The sequence below is a fragment of the Setaria viridis genome, chromosome 3 (assembly GCF_005286985.2).
Source record: "Setaria viridis chromosome 3, Setaria_viridis_v4.0, whole genome shotgun sequence".
Lineage (NCBI taxonomy): Eukaryota > Viridiplantae > Streptophyta > Magnoliopsida > Poales > Poaceae > Setaria > Setaria viridis.
Genome location: NC_048265.2, coordinates 12,409,128 through 12,433,348, shown reverse-complemented (window position 1 = coordinate 12,433,348; position 24,221 = coordinate 12,409,128). Strand labels below are relative to the sequence as shown.

The 24,221-nt window shown below is 43.4% G+C and overlaps 3 protein-coding genes and 1 pseudogene across 5 annotated transcripts; all 4 read left to right on the top strand.

Moving 5' to 3' along the window:
* The first annotated feature begins 2,031 nt into the window (after window positions 1-2,031).
* LOC117847043 (putative leucine-rich repeat receptor-like protein kinase At2g19210) lies at window positions 2,032-5,572 on the top strand. 3 transcript variants are annotated; one of them, XM_034728190.2, is made up of 8 exons: window positions 2,032-2,173; window positions 2,801-3,353; window positions 3,455-3,963; window positions 4,045-4,183; window positions 4,914-4,985; window positions 5,080-5,151; window positions 5,232-5,312; window positions 5,432-5,572. In XM_034728190.2, exons 1-7 carry the CDS (start codon window positions 2,071-2,073, stop codon window positions 5,299-5,301), a joined length of 1,518 nt encoding a protein of 505 aa, XP_034584081.1. In that variant the 5' UTR covers window positions 2,032-2,070; the 3' UTR covers window positions 5,302-5,312; window positions 5,432-5,572. The 3 variants fall into 3 exon arrangements, 2 of the variants coding, with proteins under 2 accessions (XP_034584081.1, XP_034584080.1); XR_004638524.2 differs by lacking the exons at window positions 5,232-5,312; window positions 5,432-5,572 and adding an exon at window positions 4,522-4,643 and having other exon boundaries at window positions 5,080-5,133; XM_034728189.2 differs by lacking the exon at window positions 5,432-5,572 and having other exon boundaries at window positions 5,232-5,406.
* A 145-nt stretch (window positions 5,573-5,717) lies between these two features.
* LOC117849048 (LRR receptor-like serine/threonine-protein kinase IOS1) lies at window positions 5,718-8,044 on the top strand (annotated as a pseudogene).
* Window positions 8,045-12,439: 4,395 nt separating this feature from the next.
* LOC117847042 (putative leucine-rich repeat receptor-like protein kinase At2g19210) lies at window positions 12,440-18,398 on the top strand. The gene is made up of 13 exons (XM_034728188.2): window positions 12,440-12,604; window positions 12,765-13,311; window positions 13,429-13,928; window positions 14,031-14,169; window positions 14,617-14,688; window positions 14,796-14,867; window positions 14,960-15,040; window positions 15,123-15,283; window positions 15,363-15,610; window positions 15,685-15,811; window positions 17,158-17,226; window positions 17,316-17,508; window positions 17,600-18,398. The coding sequence occupies exons 1-13, from the start codon at window positions 12,457-12,459 to the stop codon at window positions 18,105-18,107; spliced, it is 2,865 nt and encodes a 954-aa protein (XP_034584079.1). The 5' UTR covers window positions 12,440-12,456; the 3' UTR covers window positions 18,108-18,398.
* A 975-nt stretch (window positions 18,399-19,373) lies between these two features.
* On the top strand, window positions 19,374-23,081 carry LOC117850419 (mitochondrial-processing peptidase subunit alpha). The gene is made up of 13 exons (XM_034732245.2): window positions 19,374-19,564; window positions 20,004-20,225; window positions 20,315-20,611; window positions 20,687-20,854; window positions 20,940-21,107; window positions 21,196-21,276; window positions 21,461-21,527; window positions 21,618-21,715; window positions 21,824-21,896; window positions 21,997-22,067; window positions 22,159-22,208; window positions 22,540-22,652; window positions 22,728-23,081. The coding sequence occupies exons 1-13, from the start codon at window positions 19,526-19,528 to the stop codon at window positions 22,778-22,780; spliced, it is 1,500 nt and encodes a 499-aa protein (XP_034588136.1). The 5' UTR covers window positions 19,374-19,525; the 3' UTR covers window positions 22,781-23,081.
* Window positions 23,082-24,221: the final 1,140 nt, after the last annotated feature.

Sequence of the window (24,221 nt, the reverse complement as noted above, 5' to 3'; positions counted from 1 at the left end):
AACGTAGACTATTTACAAAACCCATTACATAAGACGAATCTAAACGGCGAGACGAATCTATTAAGCCTAATTAGTCCATGATTTGACAATGTGTTGCTACAGTAAACATTTGCTAATGATGGATTAATTAGGCGTAATTAGGCTTAATAGATTCGTCTCGCCGTTTAGATTCGTCTTATGTAATGGGTTTTGTAAATAGTCTACGTTTAATACTCCTAATTAGTATCTAAACATTCGATGTGACACGTGCTAAAAATAAGTCAGTGGAAGCAAACGTCCCTTTAATGTCTAAGCAGGCTTGCAGCTTCTCCAAGTGCTGGAGTCGCTCAGGCAACAGATTAATGAGGGTTTTTTAATGGAAGTTACAGTACCATTTTACTGTCCTGGAGCATATGGACCACTCGAAATAATACAATTTTCAAGCAAAGACGACCAACAATTGATATATGCAAAGATATCTTCAAATTTGAGTTTGCTATGGTCATCCATCGAGTAATAAAGAGAAAAATATTCCCTCAGGATGGCTAGAAGCGCTTTTGCAGCTTTCATTTTTTTCCTTTTCTATGATGTAACTCTCTTTTTTTCCCAATATTAATATATAATTAGTAGGGATCCCTCCTGTTTCGTAAAAAACATTTTAAAAATATTATTTGGTTCCCCTTTGACTTGATTTCATCCAATTTGTGTTACGACTCCTTGAACAAAACACTATCTTAATCTGATGACGTGTAAAGAAAAATCTCATATACATGGTACATAGCAACCTTGGTCATTGCACACATAGATTCTTTTCCCCCAGAAAGAAATTTTTGGCCTGCGATTTCCAGAGCGGAGAAGAAGTCACAAGTCAGCTACCCGTAGGCCCACTGCCATCCAATCAGTTAATCTCTTGTATTGTCATTACATAGCAACTGACCTCATACCGGTCCCACCAAGAGTTAGCCAACGATCAATGGCTATTGAAAGGCCCACTTACCAGGAACTGGTTTGTGTATGTTTTCCCAGGGGCATCGACGACCTACGCTATGTCAATGGGCAAGCGTTGTAGCGGATAGGAATGTGCTGGTATTGCCTTTCTTTTTTGTGTGTGGGGCAGTACTGATGATGCAATCAATGTTCTTAGCAATCTTTCTTAACAGAAACCTTTGGGACAGTGAGAGCATTGACAATTTTTCATGGTTGCAATATACTGAACATAAGCATTGCCAAGCTTTTTCAATATCCACTTTATTTAGAATGATTTAAGAAAACAAACTGAGAATCTCTGGCAATTTCCAATGATGTCATGCCGGTTACAGAAGGGCTCACTTCTAAGAGACTTAATTACTCCCTCCGTTCCAAATTGCAGGTCGTTTTGTTATGCATCTAGATATAAATTATGCACCTAAAAATACCAAAACGACCTACAATTTAGGACGGGGGAGTATTATAGTACTCCATCTGTTTTTTAAATATATAATATTTATGACAAGTTAATTGATTCATTAGTTGAACTAATTTTCTTTTCGATCATAAGGATATCGAACGCGTACAATCATAAGAAGTACTCCCTCCGTCTCAAATTACTATTCGTTTTGGCTTTTCTAGATGCATATAGCCTTTGACATGAACCTAGATATATATTATTTTTATTATTTTTAGATACATATTAAAAGTTATGTATTTAGAAAATCCAAAACGAGTAGTAATTTAGAATGGAGGGAGTATATATCACAAATAAATCGCTATATACAAAGTATCCGCATGTATAAATCGTTTGACACCAGGATTGAGGCGCTGGTTGATATACAAAAGTTGTATCCTCACACTTCCACTTACAGATAACCGCACTAAAAAGTTGGTTCTCCACTAGGGCAAGCTTCTCTGTACTGGAACAAAAATGTGCTGACCTGATTTTTTTTTTTTTAATGCTGATGCGATCAATGTGCTAAGCAATCGGTACTTGTTCAGCATCTAGGCTAGACTAGGATAATTTGCTACGTATATAAGGGGTACCTAGTAGGCTAGCACATCGAGTTAAAAGCACAAACAGCTTGTTTGACTGCATGCTTGAGAAATTGAGCGATCACAATGCCGGAAAGAATGGTGGCAACGTCGTGGTTGCTGCTTATCGGCCTCGCCGCCGCTGCCACCGCCGTGGTACTTCAAGCTCGTGCACAGCCCGACAGCATCGGTATGCTTAACATCTCGAGGTTTTCAGAACATTCAGATCTTACCACTAGTTGAGAATTGGCCTTTAGTCCCGGTTGGCAGGGTGCAAATCTCCCGAAAATCCATCCGGGATAAACCTATCGGGACAAAAGGGGGGGTCCTCCCATGTTCCCAGGAGGCCCCCCCACACGCGCAAGTCACGAGTCACATGAAATATGCGCGTGCGCGGTTCGTGGGATTCGAACCCACAACCTCCAGCCTCGCGTGTAGCTTCCTTACCATCACACCTACACACCACATCTAACTATGTAGGGGATGCTATCCTTTTGTATTAACTCGTGGGGACCCTTTTATCCCGGTTGGTGTTTCAAACCGGGATAAAAGGTCTCCCAGGGTCTTTTTTTCCCACTAGCCTTTGCAACCGGAATAAAAGGTCCCGCTTGGTGAGCCCCCACCAGTGACCGAGCTTTAGTCCCGGTTGGTGAACCTTTTATCCCGAGCCAACTTTAAACCGGAACAAAAGGGGCGCATCGAAAGCCAATTCTCTACTAGTGTACGTACTGCATGTTTATTGTTTAGATGGCATGACAACACAGCTCGCTGTGCGTCCATGCACGATTGAACAACGAGGGATATTTCGCGGTTTCAGGTTTCATCAGCATAGACTGTGGCCTGCCGGGGACGGCGAACTCCGTGGACGACGCCACCAAGCTGTCGTACGCCCCGGACGCCGCCTTCACCGACGCCGGCTCGAACGAGAACATCTCGGTGGAGTACGTCACGCCGACTCTCGCCAAGCGCTACCTCAACGTGCGCAGCTTCCCGGACGGCGAGCGCAACTGCTACACGCTCCGGTCCCTCGTGGCGGGGCTCAAGTACCTCCTCCGCGCCGAGTTCAGGTACGGCAACTACGACGGCCTCAACAGGCCGCCCATCTTCGACCTCTACGCCGGCGTCAACTTCTGGAGCAGGGTGAACGTCTCGAGCCCGGACGGCCTGGAGAGCCTGGAGGCCATCGTCGTGGTGCCGGACGACTACGTGCAGGTTTGCCTGGTGAACACCGGTTCCGGGACGCCATTCATCTCCGCGCTGGAGCTCAGGCCGCTCAAGAGCTCGCTCTACGAGCAAGCGAACGCGACGCAGGGCCTGGTCCTGTTCGCCCGGCGAAACTTCGGGCCAACCGATGCTACGGACATTATTAGGTGAGTAAGTAAAAACCTGTGTTTATCCATGTATATACAGCAATCAAATCCGATAAACGGCGCGAGATTCTTGACCTCGAAAACAATTGGTTGCTGGCTAGGTACCCTGACGATCCACGCGACAGGGTATGGCTCCCTTTGGTCAATACCGCCATGTGGGATGTGATATCGACGACGAACAAGGTGCAGAACCTAGACAAGGACCCGTTCGAGGCGCCGTCCAAGGTGATGCAGACAGCGATCACCCCGCGGAACGGATCCGACAACATCACGCTGTTCTGGGACTCGGAGCCGCAGCCCAGGTTTCCGACGCCGGGGTACATCCTCATCTTGCACTTCTCCGAGCTCCGGCTCCTGCCCAGCAACGCCGTGCGCGAGTTCCTCATCGAGGTCAACGAGGTGGTGTGGCGGACCTCGCTTGGTTCCACTAGTATCAGGCCAGACTACCTGTACTCCGACTCCTTCTACAGAACTGCTCCCTTACTGGCCGCCGCTCGGTACACCGTCCACATCAACGCCACCGTCAACTCGACGCTGCCGCCTTTCATCAACGCCATCGAGGTTTACTCCGTCATCCCCACCACCAACGCCGCAACGGACTCCTCGGATGGTACGTGTACATATACACAGTTACACACAAAGCATGTGTGGGTGTTCATGGAAACTATAGCTAATTGGACGCAATTAACAGTATCTGCCATCATGGCCATCAAGGCGAAGTATGGGGTGCAGAAGAACTGGGCCGGTGACCCTTGTGGTCCAAAGACATTTGCCTGGGACGGGTTGACTTGCAGTTATGCCATATCCAGTCGTTCGAGAATCACCGCCATGTAAGTACTCACTAACACTCAGGGATGGTTTGGGTATTTGATACTACTAGCCACGCTAAAATTAACCTTGACAATGATTTTTTATTCTAACACATAGTACAAAAAAAGAATAAATGCATATTTTTGTGAAACTACCTTTCGAGATAAATATCATTTTAAAATAATAAAACGTATATTTTACTCCATCTTTATTTCTGTGACAATCTGAATGTTTGAGTGAGTCAAAGGGACCTTTTCTTTTTCCAATATCCAATTCCAATACATAAAAGATAGTTTTAATAAAAATTTCAAACAGTTGACTAGAAGCGGTCTAAAACAATATTTATTTGTGGATGCAGGGTGTTTGTATACAACATTAACTTGTGCTCAAGACTCATGACAATTGCAAGATAGGAACCAAATTATTAGTCTACTTATGACCTTTATTCTATTATAAAAACTTCAAAGAAGGAACAAGAAAGTTAGTATTTTTAACTTTGAAATGTAACTTAAGTTATTATAACTCCCTTTCGCATTTAACGCCTATTCAAATATATTTTAAAATACAATAATTTTTTGAGATTATGAAATTACTTTTCAAGACAAATCCACATTTTTGAAAACTTTGATGGGATCTAGTCGAAGGCATCATGTATTTGGGACAAGAGGGAGCTGTTATTAGTATCTAAGAAAAGCAGGATGGGAGAAGCCATGGTTAAGCTGAATTATAATATTGTCGGATATTTTGCAGAAATATATCCTTTAGTGGACTGGATGGTGATATATCGTCTTCTTTCGCAAATCTCAAGGCTGTCCAATATTTGTATGTGTGAAGATTTTGATTTATTTCAACCTTGTAATGGATCAATGTAACAAAATATGTGAAATATACCATGGTCAATATATTTATGTTGCAGGGATCTGTCACATAACAACTTGACTGGCTCAATTCCAGACGCCCTTTCACAATTACCATCACTAACAGTTCTGTAAGTTGCTCACTACAAACATTTTTCACCTGATTCGCCGCCCGCGTTGACTCACACCAATAGCATTTTGTTTCTTTCAGAGATTTGACAAGCAACCGGCTGAGCGGATCAATTACCCCTGGACTTCTCAAAAAAATTCAAGATGGTTGACTAGATCTACGGTCGATTATATGATTCTATTTTGATTTCGCGTGTCAAATTAATATAAACACTTTTATCGAAATAGTTGTTAATATTGATGATTGTATTCAATTAGTTTCTATCTTATTCATGTTTGTAGATATGGCAATAACCCAAACCTTTGCACTAACGCCGATTCATGTAAGCCGCCAAAGAGGAAGAGCAAGCTTGCCATCTACATTGCTATCCCTGTAGTTCTGGTTGTGCTGATAATATTAGTGATCGCACTACTGTTTCTCTTCCTGAGACGGAAAAAGCAAGGTGACATGCATCAAACTGTATGCTGATCTAGCAATTTCCCCACCCTGAATGTAGCTGATGTGTGTTGTATGTGCCACTCAGGATCAACCTCGACGAACCATAATACCGTGAAGCCTCAAAGCGAGATGCCGATGAGCTATGCATCAGCGCCACTGCCACAAGGTGATACGTACACGCAGAGCTCGTTGCACCTCGAGAACCGTAGGTTCACGTACAAGGAGCTGGAGATGATCACGAATAACTTCCAGGATGATGATAGAGGCAACCAGATTGATGGCTAGATGCTTCTGATTTTTGTGAGAATTTTTATGATTCTACCCTTTTTTCTAGTGTGTATTAACGTGGATATTTTATAAGGAGTTTTCAATTAGTAATAGTAAGATTTATTATTGTCACTTATATCCTCAAATTATTAGTTTACAGTTTTGTGTCTTTAACTTATTAAGTAGTTCATCTTAATGGCTTAGTCCAAACTATTACAATCAATATTAATACGACTACATGGCATCTAAGTGTCATCCATGTCCTAATTATGAAACTTCATCATTAATATTACTTCCATGTCTCATGTGTCATCTAATGAACAAACAAATTTATGGAATCCAAATAGCATCTCCTATGATCATCTCTGCAGCTCACGTCTTATTAGCACCCAAATCAGTAGAACATGTCTTGTTAGTGTTCGCATCAACAACCAAAAGTATTTACAATGGGCTTTTGAATCTTGGGTGGACCACTTTGCATATCAAGAGACATGAGAGTGTAAATTAGTTTGGAGCCTAAATGACAAACATCAAACAATTTAGGGGTTGATGTTGATGGTACATTTTACTATTTACATCTTTATATTAATCTGCATGGCAATTGATATTTGAGTTTTGATTTTGCTGGAAGCGTGAACACTAATATACTTGTAGGGTTGGAGTATCTGCACAAGGGGTGCAACCCACCTCTTATTCATAGGGATGTGAAGGCAACTAATATCTTATTGAACACAAAACTGGAGGCCAAGATTGCTGACTTTGGCTTGTCCAACCGCTTTCAACCTTGATAACGAAGCTGGTGTATCAACGAATACTCTCGTTGGTACACCTGGATATGTTGATCCAGAGTATGTCAATTAAGTGCCCACTATCAAATCTCTTAAAATTTTCATTGCCCTCTAATTGTAATCTATCTGCGCACACAACCAAACTTTTAGGTACCAGGCAACTATGCAGCCAACAACAAAGAATGATATTTATAGCTTTGGTATTGTGCTACTGGAGCTGGTCACAGGGAGGCAGCCCATCCTATCTGACCCGGAGCCCACAAGCATCATCTAATGGGTGCGCCGGCGCTTGGCACGAGGCAACATTGAGGACATTGTTGACAAGTGAATGCGTGGCGAGTATGATGTTAACAGTGTGTGGAAGGTCACAGATATCGCACTAAAGTGCACCATGCAAGCGCCGGTGCAACGATCTACAATGACCGATGTGGTGGCGCAGTTGCAGGAATGCCTCGAGCTCGAGGAGGGGCGTCGAACTGGAGGTGGTAGAATGGGCAGTTTCTACACCCGCAGCAGCAGTGACCTTGACTTGGGCTATAATGCATATGCGGTTGAAAGCCAGTCGACTGACGTGAGCCAGACCAGCACTGCATTTGAGATGGAGCATAATTTTGGGAAGGTGCCAAGAATGGGCACAGGTCCTGTTGCACGATAATGCTCTTCTTGGGGTTTTCAATAACGTTATTACACTAAATAACGTTAAAGCAAGTTCGAGCCTACAAAGGCCCAAAGGTTGTGTGCAGTTGGGCTCTAAAAAAGGATTGCATGCAGTTTTTTTTTGTAAGACCTTGGAATCATGATCTTTCATCCGAGTTTATTTTCTGAACCTTAGAAGGGCATGCAAAATTAAGGTAAATGCACGTAATGTGTTTGCGTGGTCCGCGACAATGTGAAATAGAGGCGGCCCTCTAGCCAACATTCCCGCAGTCTGACGTAATGTGTTTGCAGGAAGCCAGAGGAACAAAAGTCTGACGGCGGGATCGTTGTTCCTGTGCAAAAATCCCAATCAAATCAAGCAGTTTGACGTAAGCTTTGTGGAAGAAAGTACGGAAGTACGTACACATAGCTTTGCGAAGTTATCCGCGATAGTGAAGATTGTAAAGGTTATTCGGTACAATGACCAGAGCAGCTTCGTCAATCATGTATAATGCAACTCGCTCCTCGCAAAAATGGTAGAAGAATGCAACTTGGGCGCTTCAAGTCAAACTGACGACTTGCAAATACAAATTCTACTTACATGATACGTAACACCTCGGTCAATGTTCATTTCTTTTTAAGGAAGGATGGTGATATTATTTGGAGTAAACAAATGGAGATGCTTGCAAGATTATCTTATTGAGACAATGACATTGAAAATGGATATATTATTTAGTAAATTACCCAAATGGCCCTTACCGTGAATCAAGTAAGAGTATAATGCAACTTGCCTGAATCCTCCGAAGGCAAAAAAATGCTTCATCTGTTCTCTAAAATATAGGTTGTTGAAGTTTTGTCCTAAGTTAAAATTCTCTAACTTCGACTAAATTTATATTAAAATAATTAACATCTATATATACTACCAAATAAATGCACCATGAAGATGTTGTAGATGCTGCTGTGCTTTTTCTATGAACTCTGTCAAAGTTAAGAAGAATGACTTAGGAGTTAGGATAGAACTAAAATGACCTAAGGTGAGTAGACTGGAAACATATTCTAAATTAATATTCTAAATTAATGTGGTAATTTCTAGAGTCATCCTTTGCGGGATGACCCAACGACTCTGATCAATATCCACTTTTTTCTTTTCTACTAGGAAGAATAGTAAATTCTTCTTTTCTGAAAAAAGGGGAAAAAAAGTGAAATGTTTCAGCGGGCTTTAAACTTGTCATGGAGTTCTAGCTAGGTCCATGAATTTTAAAATTACATATTATGAGCCTTTAGACTTGTGTTACGTTGGTATGCTAATATGGCATTGTCATCGGTCATCACCATGGACCTTGAGATTTGTTTTTAAACAAGTTAGAATTGATCGATTTTTTAAAGAAAGGATTTTCTTTAGGGTTTTTCTTTCTTATTTTTTTATTCTTTGATTTGTTTGGTGCTTGCATAGGATCCAACTTGTACTTTCCTTTTTTATTTTCTTCTTTAATTTTAATTCATCAGTAAGTAATCTCTCCACATTGGTAATGCCACATCAGCAACAATAGGAGTGTTTGGGAACTTTGAACATGCATTACATTTAACAAGTAAATGTAACAAGTTTATGGATCTCAATCTGCAGTTTCAAAATTTATAGACCTAGATGACACTCCGTCACAAGTTTAAACATAGTGTTTAAACATAGAGTGTTTCACTCGAAAAATAATTTCCAGCTTGTAATTTGGCAATTTCGGACGAAGTCACCAGTACTCATAGGTCCACTGCCACCTAATGATCGAGTTATATAGTTGCCTGTCGTACACAAATACACAATTGCTGAGATATGCTTGCTGGCCCCATCATCAAGAGTTAGTTGGCTAGCACTTAGAAAGGAGTCTCTAAAAGACGAAACCTGACCCTGCATCGGGCCAAAATCGAACCCACATTTTGCCACGTCTATAATAAACATCATCTGTTCCATCCCTGCCTTGTTTCAATCGGGCAGCCAGAAGATGAGCGCAGGTGTTCTTCCAGCACATTCCTGAACACGCGCTGCGTTGCTCGAGCTGTTGTCACGCGGTTCCATAAATCTCAGGATAATACTGACTTTCATACAGGTGCTGCATGGCTGTCGTCAGCTCGTGTCGTGAGATGTTTGGTCAAGTCCTATAACGAGCGAAACCCTCGTTTTGTGTTGCTGAGACATGCGCCTAAGGAGAAATAGCCGAGGAGAGGAGCCGAGTGACGTGCCAGCGCTACTACTTGATTGAGTGCCAGCACGTAGCTGTGCTTTCAGCAAGAATTTCACCATTGGGAGCCGGTGCCTTTCGAAGCACTTTCACGTGTGAACCGAAGTCGTCTTGCCGAACTCAAGACCCACGGAGACCTACCTATAGTGACGTCAAAGTACCAGTGAGCATGGAGGTTTGGTTAGGCTAAGGATCTATCTATAGAAAGATCTAGATCTCTATCATCATCTATCTCTATATCTAAATACTATAGAAATCGAAGCCTGTCCCCGACGACGATGCCCCCTGGGCGAAAGGAAAGGAGCCACCATTCTCTGTTTATCACCAGCTCCCATTGCCAACTCTAAATTACATGAATTTCACTAGTCCGCCAATCCAATTAGGATTCCCGTCGGTTGCATCGCTCCACATTAAGTATAATGTCCCGGAAATGGATGGAATGTTTAGTTAATATTCGTACATTTCACTCTAGAGATGATATAACATTTATTTATGGAAATATCTTTCTTCACGAAATATTCTTATTATGTCAATGCCAATTGAATCAATGTTATTAGCTGTCAATTTGAACTTTTTGGTATTTTCCGTTTCTTTGGATGATATGATGGGTCAATCATTTGCTTCATTAGTTCCAACAGTGGCAGCTGCGGAATCTGCTATTGGATTAGCCATTTTCGTTATTACTTTTCGAGTCCGAGGGACTATTGCTGTCGAATTTATAAATTGCATTCAAGGTTAAGTGCAATCTCTTGCATCGAGAATCATCCTACTGGAGAACCTTCTTGCTTTGTCTTTCCCTTATCTTGCTAGCTCTATACCAGTGCTTGAAATAGGCATTTCCGTATCTAGTTTGTGTCTAGGTTTATTATTCAACTATGGAGATGAGGAATCAAATCAACGAGAAATACTATACTAGAACTATACTAGACTAGAAATTTCATCAATGGGAAATAAATGACTATACTATACTAGACTAGACTAGAAATTTCTAGTAGCGAAGGAAAAGCGTGAAACAATGTCATGTCGCGAGAGAGAGTGAATTGATCATGGTACGAAGCTAGGCCCACTGCTAGATTCTTGGTGGTTGACCACATGCTCCCCTTTTAGAGTGTTCTCTGGAGCCCTCTATTGGGATGGTGACGGTCTTTGCTATACCAAATCCTCTGTTTTTGTCCAGAGTCCGCCAGGAAATAATATTTCATCTGCAACATAAGTTTCTTTGTTTTGTCTGGATCGATCTAGTCTCGTTTAGTTACTACTCGACCAACCATGCTGTTCCTAGTGGTGCTATGTATGCTGCTGTTACTAGCGGGTGCTAGCTCTGTTTTCAGCATTTGCCTGAACAGGCGCATTTGCTGCTTCAGTTAATTCCTTTTAAAGGTGGATATTCCGGTTCATTCCTTTGGGACTGCTCATTTCTTTGCGTTGTGTCAATGGATTGGTTTGATCAAAAACTTGAGATAAGGGATATGTGCCAAAAAAAGGTCTCATAAGTAGTTATTAATAAAATCGAAGTTGAAGTTGGAGTTACCAAAGTTTGTGGAGTCGGTTTCGATTGACGTATGAATACTCTACGGATAGTTTTTTGAACGAGGGCGCGTTATCGATGTGAAATGGATCCAGAGGGACCCCCTTGACATAATGGTTCGTGTATATATTTTACAGAAACGTGAAATCAAAGTTGGGGATAAAGTAGCCGGAAGACACGGGAATAAGGGGATGAAGTCGTCTTCTACCCGTAAAAGAGATAATTTCATGAGTTAGCTTTACAAATACATACATGTTTAGAACAATATCTGTAATTTTTAAAATAACAATCGTCAAGATCGCAGTTCACAAAGCACACCAACTATATGTGACCCCCAGCAGTTTTCCGATTCTGGAAGGTTTAACCATCGTACCTTTACCATGACGGTTGATGCGTGCCCCTTCTGTACCAACTTCCTTTCAAGAATTTCAGCCGGTACCTTTTGTTTGCACGAGGCGATTCCCACTTTGATTTGGCAGTTCTACACTCACCTCCAACTCATTTCCCACCTTCTTCTTAGTTGTGAAACATGAATCACCCGTGCGTTACTACTTGACCAAGGATAATAATGTTACCAAGTGCGTTACTCTAGCTGTGGCACGGCTCTAGCATGTCCTTTCTCCCGCAACGATCACAGCTCCCACCGTCGCACACTCGCACAAACAAACAAAGTCCCTTCCTCTTAGGAAACCTCGATCTATCTGCCAGGGCAAGAAATAAGAATTCGTTTGAGCAGGCCTCTCGATCTGGTCTGCAAGCTGATGAGGAAAAAAAAGGGAATTTCCGTCAACAGACAAATAAGCATCTCCAAAACCTTTGTCCTTTCAGATTAAGAGTAAAATACCGGACCATTTGGCAAGGTATGTTTTTTGTAAAATGTTGTTGCTTCTGTTCACCCAAATATGTGTTCCGAATGTTATCTGTACCAAACAGTGAAAGGTCTCTACAATGCTATGTGGCTACAGATAAATTCATAAATTCATAATGCATGGTGTTAGACATTTACATTTCAATTATGCTAAAAACAAACATAACGGTTCTAAACCCAACAAGACTAGCCGTAGCCTAAAGGGGCACCGAACGGCGCTGGGCAAGCTGTACGGGATAAAGATGTGCCGAACTTTTTTCCCCCCCTGAAATACGCATGAGGTGGAGTGTATCAAGAGAAGAAAAAAGCGTCACAAGCGATTTTACACGGCGTGGAGTGTCACGCAAGCTTTATATACCACCAACTGTTTCCCCCGATAGAGTAAAACATTATGGCAGTGTTGCTGACGTGGTCAATGTCCCCTAGCAACTGGGACTTCTTTTTTCTCCCCCTGTACAGAGGACCTTTGGGAGCGTTGACGCTTGTTTATCTGCTACAAGGACTCGCTACTACGTATAGGGTGCACCGTACACAGAGTTGAACATATATTATGCTCCTTTGGCTGCTTGCTTGTGGTATGAAGAAGAAGCATTCAAAGCCAGGAACAATGGTAGCAAAACCGTGGCTGCTGCTTACCTGTCTCGCCGCCGCTGCCACCGCCGGAGTACTCCAAGCTCGAGCGCAGCCCGACAGCATAGGTATGCTGCTCAACATCTCAGTGGTTTCACAACATTTTCAGATACCTCTGCACGAATAGGTGGCCGGCATGACTACATAGCTTCATGTACATGAATGCGTCCAGCATATATACACGGCTGGAAACGAATAAAAACGATACTGTGCGTGCGGTTATTGCAGGTTTCATCAGCATAGACTGTGGCCTCCCGGGGACGGCGGGCTACGTGGACGACACCACCAAGCTGTCGACCGTCCCGGACGCCGGCTTCACGGACACCGGCTCCAACCACAACATCTCCGCCGAGTACATCACGCAGGTGCCCTCCAGGCGCTACCACAACGTGCGCAGCTTCCCCGACGGGGCTCGGAACTGCTACACGCTCCGCTCCCTCGTCGCCGGGTTCAAGTACCTCGTCCGCGCCGCGTTCATATACGGCAACTACGACGGCCTCGGCCAGCTGCCCATCTTCGACCTCTACATCGGCGTCAACTTCTGGGGCATGGTGAACGTCTCGAGCCCAGATGGTTATGAGGTCATGGAGGCCATCGTCGTCGTGCCCGACGACTTCGTTCAGGTTTGCTTGGTGAACACCGGCACCGGGACGCCGTTCATCTCGTTGCTGGACCTGAGGCCTCTCAAGAACTCGCTCTACCCTCAAGCAAACGCGATGCAGGGCTTGGTTCTTCTCGGCAGGACCAACTTTGGCCCTGGTACAGACGGCGTCAGGTGAGCAAAAATTAAAAGATCCCAGTCTCTATATCATCACCAGCATTTATCCACGCCCATTAACATGTCTGACAGAGGCACAAAATCTTGACATCGGAAATAACAATGATCGATTAGGTACCCCGACGATCCACACGACAGAGTATGGTACCCTTGGATCGACGCCGCCACCTACGACGTGATATCAACGACGGAGAAGGTGCGAAACATAGACAACGATCTCTTCGAGGCGCCGTCGAAGGTGATGCAGACGGCGATCACGCCTCGCAACGCCACCAGGGGCATCTACTTCTACTGGGACAGCAAGCCGCAGCCCAAGGACCCGACGCCACAATACACCGCCGTCATGCACTTCTCCGAGCTGCAGCTCCTCCCCAACAACTCCGTGCGCGAGTTCTCCATCCACATCAACGGCGAGCTGTGGTCCCCGGGCGGCATCACGCCGGACTACCTCCGCAGCAACGCCGCCTACAGTGATGTTCCCTTGCCGGCGGGCTCCGCCCGGTACAACGTCACCATCAACGCCACGGCCAACTCAACGCTGCCGCCTTTCATCAACGGCGTCGAGGTTTTCTCCATCATCTCGACCACCAACGCTGGCACATACTCCCAGGACGGTACGTATGTGCGTGTAGAAACACATCATGAGTTGAGCATCCTGCATCCAGATGAGCTCATGGCTAAATAAGCCAGCAACGCGTCTGGTCTTAAACTGACAGTATCTGCCATCACGGCGATCAAGACGAAGTACCGCGTTCAGAAGAACTGGAGGGGTGACCCGTGTGGTCCCAAGTCTTTTGCGTGGGACGGATTGACTTGCAGCTATGGTGTATCCATTCCTCCAAAAATCACCGGCGTGTAAGTACTGGAGTACATAACACTAACTTGTGCTCAAGACTCTGACAGTCTGACGTTTAAGACACAAACGAAACAATTAGTCTATTTTAGAACATTTAGCATCCTCTGCCAACATTTTTTTTTAAAAAAAGGGAAAAGCTACTCCTCCAGTAAAGAAAAATAGATCCAACGTTTGACATGATCCCAATAAAAACAGATAAATAATGAAATTAGTTATGAGAATTCCTCGCAAAAAATAAAATTACTTATAAGAAGAAATATGGACATATAATCCAATGCCTTCACACTAAGCATTCCAAAAGTTATTGAGAGTAAAAGTTCCAAAACTTTGACTGGGTTTTGTCCATGATGTTTGATGTCATGTATTTGTGACGAAGGAGTAATTAGTATCTTAATTGGGTTAAGAGAGAAGGCTAGGCTTAGACTGTTTTTTCAAATATTTTGCAGGAACATATCATTCAGTGGTTTGGACGGTGATATATCGTCTTCATTCGCAAATTTCAAGGCCATTCGATATTTGTATGTGTACATCAGTTCTTGATGTATTTCAGTGTCATCGCAAAATGATTTCTTGATCTCTGTAACAAATTAAATAAATCAAGACTCATCATGATCCATATTTGCAGGAATCTATCATATAACAACTTGACAGGCTCAATTCCTGATGTCATTTCACAGCTACCTTCACTAACAGTTCTGTAAGTTGCTAACCTATAAAATTTTGCTTTATCTGGCCCCAATGCGGCAATGCATCACGTTAACTCACATAAGAAGCATTCGGTTCTTTCAGAGATTTGACAGGCAACCAGCTCAGCGGATCAATCCCTTCTGGACTTCTCAAAAGAGTTGAAGAAGGCTCCCTAAATCTACAGTACATTTCGTGATTCTTGTTAAACAACCTATTGCAGAAGCATATTTTGTTTTATCATTTCGTGATTCTCATTTGTTTGTAGATATGGTAATAACCCAAACCTTTGCACCGACGCCGAGTCATGTAAGCCGCCAAAGGGGAAGAGCAAGCATGCCGTCTACATTGCAGTCCCTGTAGTTCTGATTGTGGTTATAGGACTACTGGCGGCATTATTCTTTTGCTTCATGAGACGGAAAAGGCAAGGTGAATAGGTTACCAAAACTGTCTGATTTAGCAATTTACCCACCCTAATCTAGCAATTTGGGTTTATTTGCCCATTCAGGATCAACTACCAACACTGTGAAGCCTCAGAACGAGACGCCGGCGACGCACCCGCAGAGCTCGCTGCAGCTTGAGAACCGTCAATTCACGTACAGGGAATTAGAGGTCATAACGAACAAGTTCGAGCGTGTGCTCGGACAAGGAGGGTTCGGAAAAGTCTACAGTGGCTCTTTGGCGGATGGTACTCCGGTGGCGGTCAAGCTGCGGTCTCAGACTTCTAATCAGGGTGTCAAGGAGTTCCTCGCAGAGGTAGAATTTCTTCAGAATTTGCACCAAGAATTTCCACGTTGGCATTTGCTGATTAGCCATGATTACTTTTTCAGGCACAGATCTTAACACGGATTCATCACAAGAATCTCGTGTCCATGATTGGCTACTGCAAGGACGGGCACCACATGGGACTTGTCTACGAGTACATGTCAGAGGGCACCCTGCATGAGCAGATTGCAGGTATGTCCTGTGACCATAGCCGTGCTAATTGGATTGGGTTTAATGGTTTTAAGGTATTGGATTTCTTTGGAAAGTTGTTTAGATTGGTTATTAATAGACTGATTCATCAAATGGTTTGGTTTAGTTTGGATTCCTCCTAAGAGAAAATAGTTTGGGAGTGGTTTAGAGTGGGTTGTATTGGTTTGATTCACAGAACAATTTAACGATCCAATTCTTAACGTGGGCCCACATATAAGTCCAACTATAATTTTTCGCATGAAGTAGCTAATTATTAAACAAAATCATCTCCAACAAATTTCAATCAATTTCGTTAAAATTTTAAAGTGTGAAAGGGAGGTTTTAGTTCGAGGGTCCGACTCTTGACGTGGGGCCCATATATATGTCCAGCTATACTATTTTGCACAAAGTAGCGGACACTTAAATTGAGTCATCTCCAACAAAATTCGATCAATTTCATTAAAATTTTAAAGTGTGAAAGGGAGGTTTAGTTCGAGGGTCCGACTCTTGACATGGGGCCCTAACATATGTCCAGCTATACTATTTTACACAAAGTAGTGGGCAGTCAAATTGAGTCATCTCCAACAAATTTTGATGGATTTCATTAAAATTTTAAGGTGTGAACGCAAGATTTTAATTCTAGAGTCCGGCTCTTGACGCGAGACCCACATGTATGTTTAGCCATACTATTTTACACAAAGTAGTGGGCAATCAAATTGAGTCATCTCCAACAAATTTTGATGAATTTCGCTAAAATTTTAAGGTGTGAATGCGAGATTTTAATTCCAGAGTCTGGCTCTTAATGCGGGGCCCAAATGTATATTTAGCCATTCTATTTAGCACAAAGTAACGGGCAGTCAAACTCTGTCATCTTCAACAAATTTCGATCAATTTTGCTAAAATTTTAAGGTGTGAAACACGACGTTTTAGTGTTAGAGTCCGGTTCTTGACGTAGGATCCACATGTCGGACTCACATTTATTTCAAATATATACGAGTTTTTATATGAGCCCATAGGTTTATATAGCAAACCACATTTTTTTATATCAAACCCATGGGTTCGTTGATAGTAGGGTGAATTGGCTTGGGTTTAGATAATAAATATAGGGTGAGTTGGGTTAAAAAATAAATTAACTTGATGTGGATTGGTGTGGGTTAGAGTTGGATTACAATCCAATTAGCAGGCCTACCTATGACCATGAGAGTTGAAATTTGAAAAGCAGTCCAATTTGCATGGCACCCCTCTGTAACACTTCAAACTTCCAAGATCTAAAGTGTTACCGATCCATATGATCATCTGTGCCTCCTTTTGATATGATGAATTGCTCCTTCCACCAATCTTGTTTGTAGGAAACGGCAGTAGTAGAAGATGCTTAACCTGGACGCAGAGGCTTCGAATCGCACTCGAATCAGCACAAGGTATTTTTGAATTTGAAATCAATAGTCCAATAAATATTGTTTTTGTTTTGATATAATAAGCGTGGACAACATTAATGTACGTGTCAAAGGGCTGGAGTATTTGCACAGGGGGTGCAATCCACCTCTCATTCACAGGGATGTGAAGGCGACCAACATCCTGCTAAATGAAAAACTAGAGGCCAAAATTGCTGACTTTGGATTGTCGAAAACTTTTAATCACGACAGTGGCATGCAAGTCTCCACATACTCACTTGTCGGTACACACGGATACCTTGATCCAGAGTATGCATGTCAATCCCAAATCCCTTTACTCAATCACACATGTTCCCTTTTCTTCTCTCCAACGATTTGCTGATGCAATCAAAATGTGCAGATACTATGCAACACAAAAGCCGACAACAAAGAGCGACGTATACAGCTTTGGCGTTGTGCTTCTAGAGCTGGTCACAGGAAAACCGGCCATCGTGCGTGACCCAGAGCCCACCAACATAATCGATTGGGCGCGCCGGCGCCTGGCACGCGGCAACATTGAGGGCGTCGTGGACGCACGCATGCATGGCAACTACGACGTCAATAGCGTGTGGAAGGTCACGGACATCGCGCTCAAGTGCACCATGCAGGCGTCCTCGCAGCGGCCTTCCATGACCGAAGTGGTAGGGCAGCTGCATGAGTGCCTTCAGCTGGAGGAGGTGCACACCGGCGATGCCGCAACCGGAAGCTTCTACACCGGCACCAGCCGCGACCCGAACTCAGGTTACAACGCGTACGCCGCTGACGGCGCCCAGTCCATTGGCGCGCACCAGAGCAGCACCACCGCATTTGAGATGGAACATGATATTGGGAGGGAGCTAAGAATGGACACAGGTCCTGTCGCACGATGATGTTCTTGCGGTTTTCAATGGTGTCGTTTACCAAAAAGCTGCTTCGAATACACAATGGTTCAGACGTTATAGTTTTGCTCTAAAGAAAGAAGAAGCGTATGCAGCTTAATTTCTTGTCTTTTTTTTCTCTTCTCTGCACAAGACCTTGAAATACTGGATATCCATATACCCTTTTTGTAAGTTTGTATGTGTTCTTCCCACAGCAGGACACAGACAATCCAGTTTGTATTGTTAAAAAGAAATTATGAGTACTCTTCATGAAAAAGAGATTGGTCATGCTACTTTTTATTACTCTTCACGAAAATAAGACTTCTAGACGATCTTTTACTGGTGAACTCTATTTTTTAGCATGCTTTCTAGTCTGTTGCTATGTAGTGCACTGAAGGTGATTTTGCAAGAATGTTCAGATCTAGTAAGATGTTGGGTTAGCAGTTGCAAGCTAGCTTTCGGAACTGTAATTTCCAAGTTGTGTGAAAAATGTTGTGCTGTAAAAGCAGGTAAGAGTGTCCTTTACTTTTCTTAAAAAGGCTAGAGTGCCTAATACATTCACATTCAAATGAAGGGAGCTATTATACATCACATGCGCGATTTTTTTGTCACTCGTCACGAATGGTCTCCTCCGTGCTGCTTGCATGTGTGAATAAATAAAATTTATTAGCACATGCAACAAAATTTAAAACTTAAAAGTCCATAATTTCTAAATTAAGCATTCAAATTAAATTTCATCTTTCACCATTACATTTCTTATGATAAAATTTTAAAATAATGCCACACTTCATCATGATTCTCAAAAAAAAAAATTTACAAAGTTGGAACTTCTTAATGATTTGGAAAAAAGTTTAGGAAAAAAATATTTCTCATGAGAAAATTGTTCCAGATTTAAAGCAAAAGTTGTTAGTTAGCTCCATTAGAAAATTGTTTCAGATTGAGTAGAAAATATTTCAATTTTATTTAAAATATATTAACATTAAAATTTATTTTATTAATTCTAAATAACACAAAGGCTCAAAATGACTAAAACTGGCTCTACATTTTTAGTGAAAAATAATTTAGAGTTTTGAAGTGAAAAGAATATTGGTACCCATCACCTCACCGGCTCACCCGATGCAAGTCTTAACAGAGCCCAAATTAAGCGGCCTAGTAGATATATAAATCCATCATCGGCCTAACAGAGCCCACAAATCCATCAGCGGCCTAGCGGAGCCCACAAATCCCCGCCCGGGCTACCAAGAAGAGGCCTGCAGATCCAGCGGCCCAGCGTGCGAGGCGGAGGAACCCTGGCCTTTTCTCTCCGCCGCACCAGTTCTCCTCAGCTTCTGCACGCGCGCACCATCCCTCGCCGGCGGCTTCTCCTCCTCTGCCCCTCGCCTCCGCCGCCGCCGACGCCGCAGTTCCAGGGGCTCGCCTCGACGGCAACCATGTATCGGGCTGCGGGGAGCCACCTCCGCTCCCTCAAGGTTGGGCTCTCCCCTTTCTCCTCCCGTTCCCCGCTGCATGCACATCTCGAGTTCTCGATCCACTAGGTATGAGCCGATGGGCGCAGTTAGATTGGATCCAAACGGATCGCGTGGTTCCATATACTCGAGTGGCGATGAGTCTGAAGCGGGGTTCTTTAGTCCTGTTTTCATGTAGCGACACAGATGAATGGAATTCCGATTCATGGTATTTGTTTCTTTAGTTACGAATCTATACCTATGGGATTCGGCGTTCAACCATTATGGTTGTTAATTCTTGGCCAGGGTTGTTAATTCTCACATTTATTTGGCTGTGTTAAATAAATTCCATCCACGTCACATGCCCTTTGAATTGTGGTTCTCACTTGCTCGATGTTATTATTGTTGAAACATTCTGTAACATGAAGACATATTTCACACCTGTATTGTTTTCAATTTTCAGCATCACGGTGCTACCAGGCTTGCTAGTACAAGTGTTGTGAAGCAGTCCCAAGGTGGCCTGTTTGGCTGGCTTCTTGGGGGAAAATCAAGCCAACTTCCCCCCCTTGATGTTCCGCTCCCAGGCATTACTATTCCCCCACCTCTACCGGACTTTGTAGAGCCATCTAAGACAAAAATCACTACTCTTCCAAATGGTGTCAAGATTGCCTCGGAGACGTCAGCGGTATGGCTCATCACTGACTCACTGACTTATGTTATACCCCCCCCCCCCCCCCCCCTGACAATAATGTTTTCTTGTGAACTTAACTTCAGAGTCCAGCAGTATCAGTGGGTCTGTACATTGACTGTGGCTCCATTTATGAAACACCTGCTTCATCTGGAGTGTCGCATCTATTGGAGAGAATGGCCTTCAAGAGCACAGTGAATCGGAGTCACTTGCGGCTAGTTCGTGAGGTAGAAGCCATTGGAGGAAATGTCTCCGCTTCGGCTTCCCGTGAACAAATGAGCTATACCTATGATGCATTGAAGAGCTATACACCAGAAATGGTTGAAGTTCTCATTGACAGTGTGAGGAATCCAGCGTTTTTGGATTGGGAGGTCAAAGAGCAGGTACTTGATCAACTAAGTAAACTTAAGTTTTTTTTCCCTAGCTATGTACTAATGGTGTGCCATTGGTTTCTATAGCTCCAGAAGATAAAATCTGAAATAGCTGAAGTGTCTGCTAATCCTCAAGGCCTACTACTGGAGGCGCTTCATTCAGCTGGATATTCTGGGGCGCTAGCAAAACCTTTGATGGCTTCTGAATCCGCTGTGAACCGATTGGATGTTAGCATCTTGGAGGAATTTGTTGCTGTAAGACTCGATGGTTTATTTCCCAAGTTAATTTTTAGTCACGAAGGCATCTCTCTGACATTTTTTATTGTGCTGGTAAATGTAGGAACATTACACGGCACCCAGGATGGTTCTTGCAGCATCAGGAGTTGAGCATGATACTTTGGTTTCAGTTGTAGAACCACTTCTATCTGACCTTCCCAGTGTGAAACGTCCTGAAGAGCCAAAATCAGTGTACGTGGGAGGGGACTATCGTTGCCAAGCAGATTCTCCAGTGAGTTGTTGGCATTGCAACATTATTCTTTAGTTGTTATGAATTATTTACTTCCATGTTGCTTAAAATTTTGATTTCACGTGAGCAGAGCACACACATTGCACTTGCTTTTGAGGTGCCAGGTGGCTGGAATCAAGAGAAAACTGCAATGGTTGTGACAGTGCTTCAGGTATGCCTAACAACTGTTGAAGTGATCTAAATATTTATGGATGGTAGAGGTTATGCCTGTTTTGTATAAGGGTTATTGCTTTTAATGTTTTTATAACTTGTTTTTTTATGTTATCGCATGTGATAGATGCATATTTAAATCTATAATGCCTCAAAGATAGGTTAATCAATTTGTTAACTTGCAGATGCTCATGGGAGGAGGAGGGTCCTTCTCTGCTGGTGGGCCTGGAAAGGGAATGCATTCTCGATTGTGTATGCCTCTTTTCAAATCATTATTGTCTTAGAGCTACAAGCAAACCTTTGTGAAGTATCTTAACACAACCCTTGATGCTGTACCTACAGATCTCCGTATCTTGACCAACTACCAACAGATCGAATCATTCTCTGCTTTCAACAGTGTCTACAACAATTCGGGTCTTTTTGGAATTTATGCAGTCACTGTAAGCATCTCATGGAGCATAGTCTAACCTGTGTATGCCCTTGCATTCAAGCAATAAATGCGGCTGACTGATTGTTTTTTTCAAAAAAAATATATTATCATTCAACAGAGCCCAGACTTCTCATCAAAGGCTGTGGATTTGGCAGCCGGGGAACTCCTTGAGATTGCAACTCCTGGAAAAGGTTTCCTTCTTGTCTATCATCTCAAATTAGAATATATTTCCACATTGGGTTGACCATCATCAGTCACATTCCTTTGTCTTCTGTCTTTTGCCTCTTTTAGTTTCACAAGAACAGCTTGATCGTGCTAAAGAGGCAACCAAATCTGCAGTACTGATGAACTTGGAATCAAGGGTACACTGTTCTTTCTCCTGATCAAATCCCAACTATGTGACTTGTTTCCTTAAAGTGTTCTTCACACTACATATTTTTTCCCCTTTCGCAGTCTATAGCATCTGAAGATATTGGAAGACAGGTTCTGACTTATGGGGAAAGGTATGAGGAGTATTGCTATGCTGGTACATAAATCAAGTCTATTTTCCTGCTATATTTATGTGCTGTGTCCTCACCAAAATACTAGTGTAGCCATGTTAGATGTTTTTTTATGATATTACTTCAGAATAAATTGGGTCCCCAACAAGTCCAAGCCTACTGAGGACATAGGAGTAGTTACTTAGCATACTGTAATGCATGCAGTTGTTCTGCGTAAGATAACATTTCTTCAGAGTCCACAAGAGTAGGACATTAATTAAAAATGTAACCATTATTCACTTCTGCCAGTACAGCTGTTATCATCTAAATTTTTTCTCTGTCTCTAAAATTGCAGGAAACCCATTGAATATTTCCTGAAAACTGTTGAGGAGATCACTTTGAACGACATCTCGTCAACTGCAAAGAAGATAATGTCCTCACCGCTTACAATGGCATCATGGGGCGATGGTATGTTCAGTAACTTGAAGTTAAGTCATGGTGCACGATTAGGTATAATGACTGGCTGAAATGCTCATGTTGCAGTTATTCATGTTCCAAGCTACGAGTCTGTCAGCCGAAAGTTTCACTCAAAGTGAGCACTCGCATTTGGACTTGCATGACCTGTTCCAACAATTGAAGGTGAAGCCTGCAATGGCCCTCAGCTGGAATAACTTGCCTATCAAATGTTTGATGGATAGTTACTCAGGTAGAATAATAATCATTTGGTTTCTAGCGCCCATTCCCTGCATTCACATGCTCATCATGTTTTTGATGAAAATATGCAAGTTACTTCACAACTCTTTCCCGAGTATACCGCATGTAATAGATTTGATATGGACAAATGAGCTTTCTGGCCAGAAAGACGCATCTTTTGCAATTTTGACTTAACATTTTCCATCGGTTATTGTGTTTTTGTGAAACCACATGCCGTACCATAGGATTATCCCTCTATGTATTCTGTGTACGACTATCCATGGCTGGCACGGGTTTGGAATGAAATTTAAGTGCTGGTTTATTTCTTGTGGAATTCAAGTTTCCACGGTCTCCCGTTCAAAACCAGGGGATGATGGAGAGCAGCAGAGATAAGTTTTGTGAAACTGCACATTCGTATCAGCACTCACCAAAAACAAAATTGGCATGCCTTGTTTCCATATTCAAAGCTTTAAACCATTACAAATTGACAATCATGATGCCTGAAGAATAGCAACGGATTACAGTAAACGTGGAAAGGATGGTCGTGGAATGCCCAAATGTGTAAGAACTAAGAACTTCATCGTGCAACAGGACCTGAGCCCACTGTTGGCACCTTGCCACAGTTACGCTCCATCTCGAATGAGGCGTTGCTCAGGCTCACGTCGATGGACTGGCCACCAGCGGCGTACAGTAAGCATTATAGCCCGAGCTGTACTATTTATGACTACAGAGCTCAATGACTGGTACTAGGGATGCAAGTGGTGTCACTAAATCTAAGATTACGAGTAGATTAGTTCAAATGTATTAGCTTTGGGCCGACCAAATGACCCAAAACAAACAAGACTCGCTAGCCGGCACACAGACCCGGTGGATGTTATTTATCATCAGGTCATCGTCACGTTCCGAATAAAATTATGCACACGGATGACGGACCTGCCTGGTACGCCGTTTCTCCATAACCCGCGCCCGGGCCGCGCGTACGAGCCCCGATTCCGCTGCGCCCTTTCCTGCGGCGCAAGGAATGATGCGATCGCGATGGCGACGCCGGGAATTGACCCGCGCGCAGCGTTGCGGCGGCGCGGCATACGGTTTGCTTGCCCGATCTCTCATGTGGCTGGGCCGCTGGGGCCGGCCGACCATGTCACGGACCCTCCTGAAACCAGCCGACCGCACGGCGGCGTTGGGCGAGGCCACCGCTGGTATCTGATTCCCGAGTTCGCGACGACTTGCCATTTGCCTCCCCCCCACCGGCGGCGAAGCGCAGGCTCATACTCTGGCGGAAAGCACACGAGCCCACCGCGCACCGCCCCGAACTCCCGAAGCCGATCCATCCCCCCCGCTACG

Bases quoted from the DNA above. Each gene is read 5' to 3' on its own strand.
- LOC117847043 (XM_034728190.2), top strand. From the start codon at position 2,071: ATGCCGGAAAGAATGGTGGCAACGTCGTGGTTGCTGCTTATCGGCCTC. The intron at 2,174-2,800 runs GTATGCTTAACA...TCGCGGTTTCAG, and splicing joins TGCACAGCCCGACAGCATCG to GTTTCATCAGCATAGACTGT. The intron at 3,964-4,044 runs GTACGTGTACAT...CGCAATTAACAG, and splicing joins CGCAACGGACTCCTCGGATG to TATCTGCCATCATGGCCATC.
- LOC117847042 (XM_034728188.2), top strand. From the start codon at position 12,457: ATGCTCCTTTGGCTGCTTGCTTGTGGTATGAAGAAGAAGCATTCAAAG. The intron at 15,812-17,157 runs GTATGTCCTGTG...TCTTGTTTGTAG, and splicing joins CCTGCATGAGCAGATTGCAG to GAAACGGCAGTAGTAGAAGA. The intron at 17,227-17,315 runs GTATTTTTGAAT...TACGTGTCAAAG, and splicing joins CGCACTCGAATCAGCACAAG to GGCTGGAGTATTTGCACAGG.
- LOC117850419 (XM_034732245.2), top strand. From the start codon at position 19,526: ATGTATCGGGCTGCGGGGAGCCACCTCCGCTCCCTCAAG. The intron at 20,855-20,939 runs GTAAGACTCGAT...TGGTAAATGTAG, and splicing joins TCTTGGAGGAATTTGTTGCT to GAACATTACACGGCACCCAG. The intron at 21,897-21,996 runs GTTTCCTTCTTG...TGCCTCTTTTAG, and splicing joins GATTGCAACTCCTGGAAAAG to TTTCACAAGAACAGCTTGAT.